At 38.7% G+C, this 7,277-nt stretch overlaps 1 protein-coding gene across 1 annotated transcript; it reads right to left on the bottom strand.

The window, feature by feature from the left end:
* Positions 1-5,496: 5,496 nt before the first annotated feature.
* LOC105039605 (mitogen-activated protein kinase kinase 5) lies at positions 5,497-7,277 on the bottom strand. Its single transcript, XM_010915807.4, has one exon. The coding sequence runs from the start codon at positions 6,922-6,924 to the stop codon at positions 5,896-5,898; it is 1,029 nt and encodes a 342-aa protein (XP_010914109.1). The 5' UTR covers positions 6,925-7,277; the 3' UTR covers positions 5,497-5,895.

Below are 7,277 nucleotides of genomic sequence, written 5' to 3'. Positions count from 1 at the left end.
CAGTCTGCTGGAGTACAGCTTTAAGAATTTCTTGTCATCATTTCTATTTATGGGCTATATCCTTATTCAGTGCAAACCTTTTGAAAGAAATCCATGAACCCGACATGATTCGTTGTAGCTTGGGTTTGCCTGCCAACCGATGCTTTCCAATCTCTTGTACCTTCCCTTTTCTACCCCACTACCTCACATTGATCTTCCAAACCTACATTCTCTTTGTTTTCCATTTCCGTGGCTCCTTTAATTCCTTTATCTAGGCTCTGATTTTCTAAAACATAATTGCTTATTATTTATGAATGCAAACTATTTATCTGACTGACATAATTGCATGTCATGGGAGTCGATGTCGTATCCTACTGACTTATATGTTAATTTCCAGATGCTCATGCTGGATGGAAGAAGCCTCATGGTTGTGATGGCTGGTGATTGGCATTTCCTTACCATCAGCCAGTCATCTTGAGCATAAAAGCCACAGGAAACATAAAAGATTCCATTAGAGCAAGCCAGGATTGAAGAAGTTCATTGTAAATCCAATTCCAGTAATTTCAGAAATTCTCTTATCCAATTACAGATACATGTCCAAAATGCCAGCTCTTGCTAAGAGTCTTCATTCCCATCTGCCATGTGGAACAATAAGAACGAGCACACACACACACCCATATATGGTACTCGCATGCACAAACACACACACACACATAGGTATGTGCATGATTTACTATTGTGATATGTCCTTATAATCTTATCTGTTCGTTGAAGTGCAAATCAGACCGTTAACTTATTATTGCATGCCTTTTACTATCACAAATTCAGGAGTAAAGGTTAAAATTTCCTCCACAAGTAAAAGCTATTTTGGAGAATGCGACCATGGATGTGCAGTAACATCATGTTTTGAAAATTTGAACTCAGTTTATTTAAAGAACTTGATAGAGAGTTGATTGCATATTTCATCATCTGCAAGCGACCGTAGGGGTTTTTGTCCCTCTCTCTATGTGTATGCCTGCATGTTTTATTATTTGCTTGATCAACTACATTAATAATATGTCTCTGTGACATCACTACTCCACTCTGCAGGAGAATTAAACTCAACACATAATGCAGCCATTCTGCTCTCTCTGGTCATAGGTATGCCTTATTTGCAAGTTGACATGATCAAAATGACAAGATGAAAGTAGTCTTGCTTTAGTAGAAGATTTCATGGCAAGTAGAAATGCTTTAAGTTGGCAGCTGCCACCTTGAACTTGTAACTGCTAGAGTAAATGGAGTGCTCAGACGCAAATACCAGTGATCCACATACTGGTAAATTTTATCTTCCCTAGCACATACAGGAAGGTGCTTGTCTTGTCTCACTACCACATTTTATCCAATTGTTGGACATACAAAAAGGTAACTAGTTTTGTGCCATAATGAGGACTTTCATTGTTGCAGGTTGGGATAAAGAGCAGTTTCTTGCAGGCATTGTAGAGGCAAATTTGGTAGTGCTTTGTGGTCAGAAATGCACGTTAGGATGTGGAACTCAGCAACCATTCTAAGAGTTCTTCAATGCATGATACATGGAGCAATCATCTAACTAATTTTTTTTGCTGGTTTGACATAAACAGGGAGAACTTGCTTCTGGTGGATTCAACTATAGACCAAAATTGTGAGAGCTACTACTCTGTTAGAGGCCTTGTGTTTCTCCTGTGTCATTTCTTGCCCTCCTTTCTTCTGTGGTTAGTTATCTGTTACATCAAAGAATCAGAATGCTGTTGTTCTCATTTCATCATTTTGGAGTGTTGATAGATTTTGGTATTAGATTGATGAACCCTTCTGCATTTTTTCCAATGACAGTACAGACAAAGGGAGAGTTCAGAAGTTGAGGAGATTTCCTAGCTTTACTGGAATGGATACTCTGGCTCATGGACTCCACAATGCTGCCAAGCTGATAGAGGTTCTCTTTGAATATTAACTCCTAGGGCATTCTCCTGGATTATTGACATGAGTTTGATTGCTTGCTATTAGGATGGTTCTCCCATTGAACTTGTCTGATGCAGGTTGAGATATTCTCCTTGTTTTCATTTTATATCAAAGATTAGCACAGAAAAATTGAGGGAATTTTTTTCTTTTTTTTTGGCCTTTCTGTTTATCTCATCCTAACTCAATTGGTTAGCATGTAAAAAGCCCGGAAAGTTGATTTTGAGACACTTGAAAATGAAGTCATGGAATGGGAAGAAGCATCTGTTCCTTCTGGGAAGCCGGTGACTGTAATCAATTAGAGCTAGTCCCATACTGAACATCCACTTTTGTTCAAACAAATCTGTACCAAGAACTCATAAACTTATGGCTCTTCTATGATGCAGGAACTGGCAACCAGCCTTATAGCGTCTGGAACATTAAAGTCTACTTGATAACTGAGTCCAGTCTTGGCTGGCATAGAAATGTTAATTTATTTAGGCTTTTGGGTTACTTCACATAGGTAACACATCCTACTTATGAATGGCTTTCTATATTTTTATAAAAGTATCCTTCACTTCATGAAAGACCTGAGAACGCAAGCAAACCCTAATATGTTGATCTTGAAGTTGTCTAGGTAACTTTAATGACAATGGTCATGGAAGTTCGGATACCACCAGGGCAAAATTAGGAATAGAGCTAACTTCTAAATTCTTTTTGTATAAAACGGCTACTCCATGGCTCGAGCATTGCTAGTCCAGGCATTATCATTTTACTAAGCAACAACAACTATTTGAGAGGTTTTACAAAATTTGTTTATTTAAAAAAAAAATAGAAGGGACTAATCCCCATCTTTCTTCTCTTATTTCACCTGACCCTGATCCCTTTTGAGGGTGATTCCAACTGAAATCGAACCCTCGACCTCTTCTCCAACTAGCAAGAGGTAAAATGATCCAAATTAAAGTTCAAACCAATTTCACTAGTCCCAATTTCACTCGAGCCATTTTCTATCTAGGCCATTCATCAAATCTAAAATGATACCCCACTCTATCTCAATTCATATAACTTAAAGCTACACACAGCATATCAACTCCATTCATTATTAGAAAAACAGAAGTTAGCGAGCTTTATAGTTTGACATGTTTTTGTTAATACAAATCTTAAATAATAAATCAAAAAATTAAAAAAAATTTCTACTAATAGAGTTGTCAGTTTTATGATTAAAAAAAATATGACATTCTCTTTTTGCCTCGTTTTCAGCATATACTTTTTATCGATATACACTACATGGCCATATGATACATACTAAATAAATTAATTATCAAGTAAGTTAATACAGACCTCCAAATAATTCAAAATATAATTTTTAAAATATGAAATCTATCAATACACAGTATACGACTTGATGATACATACTTAGCAAATTAATGTTTTAACAATCCAATACATACCTCCAAGTAACTTGATACATATATAGTTTTTGGAACATTATGTTTACTAGCACATACTACATAGTCTGGTGATATACACTCATCGACTTTCTAATATATATTGTAAGCTTATTTGATACATATCTAATCATGAATTAATATACACTTATAGATAAATTGATATATAGTTTCTAAATATGTATAAAAAAAAGCTTGTAGTATGTACCAGAATATCAATCATTATGTATCACCATACCATGTAGTATGTATTAGTGAATATAATATTTTAAAAATTATGTATCAATCTGCTTGAAAGTGTGTATTGGTTTATTAAATAACTAATTTACTAAGTGTGTATCACCTAATCGTGTACTATATATTGATAAATTTTATGTTCTAAAAATTATATATTAATTTATTTAGAAGTATGCATTGGATCACTATTAGGTATGTGTCAAAAAAGCTTATAATATGTATCAAAAAATTGATCAGCGTATATCACCATACCATATAGTGTATATTGATGAATATAATATTCTGAAAACTACATATCAATTTGCTTGAAGATGCGTATGAGATATTAGATGGCTAATTTGTAAGTGTATATCATCTATCTATGTACTATGTATCAGTGATTTTCATATTTTAGAAATTATGTATCGATTTATTTGAAAATGTATATTAACTTGGTTGATAATTAATTTACTTGATGTGTATCACTTAATTATGTAGTATGTATTTATAAAAAATATATTATAAAAATAAGAAAGAAAAAAATATCATACTTTTTTGTTTTGAATTACGAGACTAATGACTCTATTTGTAGAAGTCTTTAACTTTTAAATTTTTTTTTCTTAAGATTAGGACTAAAAGAAATATGGTAAAATTAAAAATCCATCCCATAATTTTTTCCCTAATGCCCATCCTATATGATTTTTATTCTTATCTAACACTACCAAGAAACCTATCTAACACTTCCATAATGCCCATCCTATATGATTTTTATTCTTATCTAACACTACCAAGAAACCTATCTAACACTTCCAAAATAGGCCCATTGAGAAGCATTTTGTTTTGCAGCCGATTGCATCCACTCCCATGTCCTCAAATGCCAATAGGGGTGAAGTGGTATTGATAATATCTATCCGAATCAATTTTCAAATCCAAATTAATTCGGCTACATACACAAATTTAAAGATCCCATTAATATTCATATCCGTATCTGTCAAAAAAAAAAATATAGATATGGATAAACAACTATTCAATCCATATCCGAATGTAATCCTATATAATTTTATATTTTTACATAGTATTTTTAATTTTTTTAAAAAATATATAATTATATAAATATATAATTAATTTAATTTATTATCTATTTAATATTATCTTCAATTTTGTAGTTATAAAATTTAATTATCTAACTTATATCTATAATTATATATATATATATATATATATATATATATATATATATATATATATATATATATATATATATTATATTTAATATTTAAATTATATCCGTATCTATTTAAAATAAATATAAATATAATTTTTTATATTTAAATAATATTCATACTTATATTTATATTTATTGGGTAGAATAAATATGATTATGAATATGCTAGCACCCAATCTGATTTCAGTCCAACAAACCTGACCATGCAGTGAGATTTGAGAACATGCAACTCCATCTTATTTGTTGTACCATTCTTGCCAAATCACACCGTCTCCTGCAAGCTTGCAGGCATGAGCTCTGGTACCAATCTCCTTTCTATCACATGTATCCATTAATGGAGGCTGCCGTCTCTTTTCTCTCTCTATGCTGGTTCGTTCTTTTTACATAAAACATATCTATTTTCCATGCACATGTCCCTTTCCTCCTCTCTCAATCAGTAGATCACTCTCCTCTTCTTCCCCCCAGTGTACCTCGCACGTATGCCTATCGTGAAGAGCTGGTTAAGAGATACCCAACAACAAAGCCTAAAGTCGATCCAGGATTCCAGGGAGAGCCATGAAAAGAGAGGAGTGAGAAACTCCGAGCCAAAGCCAAGCACGTGAGAACAGTAAGGTAAGAAGATACGAAGACAAAAAAAAGAAAAAAAAGAGAAAGGGGGGAGATCCAGAAGCCAAAAAAAAAAAAAGGCATTGATCCCACTTCATTTTGGTTTGCCATCACCATAGTTGATGGTAATCCCTCCACAGAGAACAGAATACAATAAAAGCCACAGACCATCTCCGACTCTAACACCACCACCACCATTAGAGTCATCATCTCCACCACCATCCAACGAAAAAAAAAAAGGAAAAGAGGTAAAAGATTGGAACTGCCAGATACTCTCTCTGACTTGAATCGAAAGAAAAAATAGATAAAAAAGCTAACTTTCGATTAAAAAGAGGGGAAAAACACAACTTTTGCCTCACCACCCATCAAAATCTCTCTCTCTCTTTTTTTTTTTTTGGGATAGACGATAGAACTCAGTTGGGAACCAAAATTCTTCTTTTTTTTTTTTTTTTTAAAAAAGCTGGTAGATCTTTATCATGGGTGAGACGAGGAGTTTGAGGAAGAAGAGGAGTGATGGTGGGACTGGGTGATGAAGGGGTGCTGGAGGAGCTGGAGGGCGCCGGGCCGCCTGGCGGGATCCTTCTGGAGGCAGCAGGCGATGAAGCTCCGGAACTCCGGCGAGGCGGTGGACGGCGCCTCCGGGGGGTTGGAGTAGCAGATGGCGCACATGAGGGAGGCCCAGTTGCCCTGGCGGCCGAGGTTCTCGCCGAAGGGGAAGCGGCCGAGGTAGAACTCGAGGATGCTGAGGCCGAAGCTCCAGATGTCGCCGGCGTAGCCGTCGTAGATGCCGTCGTTGAGGTCGGTGTTGATGCGCTCGGGGCTCATGTAGGCGATGGTCCCGACGGAGGAGTTGCAGGGGTCCATGGTCTGGGCGAGGATCCGACCGACGCCGAAGTCGGCGATCTTGACCTGGTGGGCGGCGTTGATGAGGAGGTTGGAGGGCTTGATGTCACGGTGGACGATGTGCTGGCGGTGGAGGTAGGCCAATCCGGTGAGCACCTGCCGGGCGACATCCGCGAGGAAGCGCTCGTTGGAGATGCGGCGGCCGTCGAGGGAGCCCCTGTCCATGTACTCGAGAAGGACCTGGATCTCGCCGGCCTCGTCGTACATGCCGTGGCAGCGGACAACGTAAGGGTTGTCGGCGGTGCGGAGGATCTCGATCTCGCGCCAGATCTGGCGGCGGACGGCGTCCTCGTGGTGGCCGTAGATGACCTTGAGGGCGTAGATCCTGCCGGTGGGGCGGTGGCGGACCATCCAGACGATGCCGCCGGTGCCGCTGCCGACGCGGCGGAGGCGCTCGAGGTCGGAGAGTGCCGGGGGCTGGGGGGCGGCGGTGGGCGGGGTGGCGGATGCGGAGGAGGAGGAGGAAGGAGGCGGCAGGGGAAGTGGGACGGCAAGGGAGGGGTCGCGCCGCGGGAGGGGGAGGGTCAGGTCGGGCCGCCGCCGAGGCCGGTTCGTCGTGCCCGCCTGAACCGGCCGCAAGGGCGCCGGACCGGGTCTCATGATGGCCGCTTCTTCTTCCTACCAGGATGACAACAAGAAGAGAAGGAGAAAGAAACCATAAAAACAACTATATTCTCATCTCATTTATGAATAAAAGAAGGATGGAGGCTTTGGGGTCGGAGGTGTTGATTGATAGATGGAGAGAGATATACGACGATAGGGGGTGTGAGTATAAAAAAAGGAATGATGAGGAGAGGTATTTGGTTGTTGGAATTGTAGCACGAAAAGGAGGAACAGGAAAAGAAGGGGGAGAAAGTAATATTTTTATGAGGAGAGGAGGGGAGAGAAAAGGGGGAATTAGGGTTCAAAAATGGGAACGGGGACAGAGAGAAGGGGGGAAGTAGTTACCACCA

Source organism: Elaeis guineensis, chromosome 1, assembly GCF_000442705.2.
Source record: "Elaeis guineensis isolate ETL-2024a chromosome 1, EG11, whole genome shotgun sequence".
NCBI classification, from domain to species: domain Eukaryota; kingdom Viridiplantae; phylum Streptophyta; class Magnoliopsida; order Arecales; family Arecaceae; genus Elaeis; species Elaeis guineensis.
The sequence above is the reverse complement of the archived record's forward strand: the minus strand, read 5'-3'. Positions and strand labels throughout refer to the sequence as shown.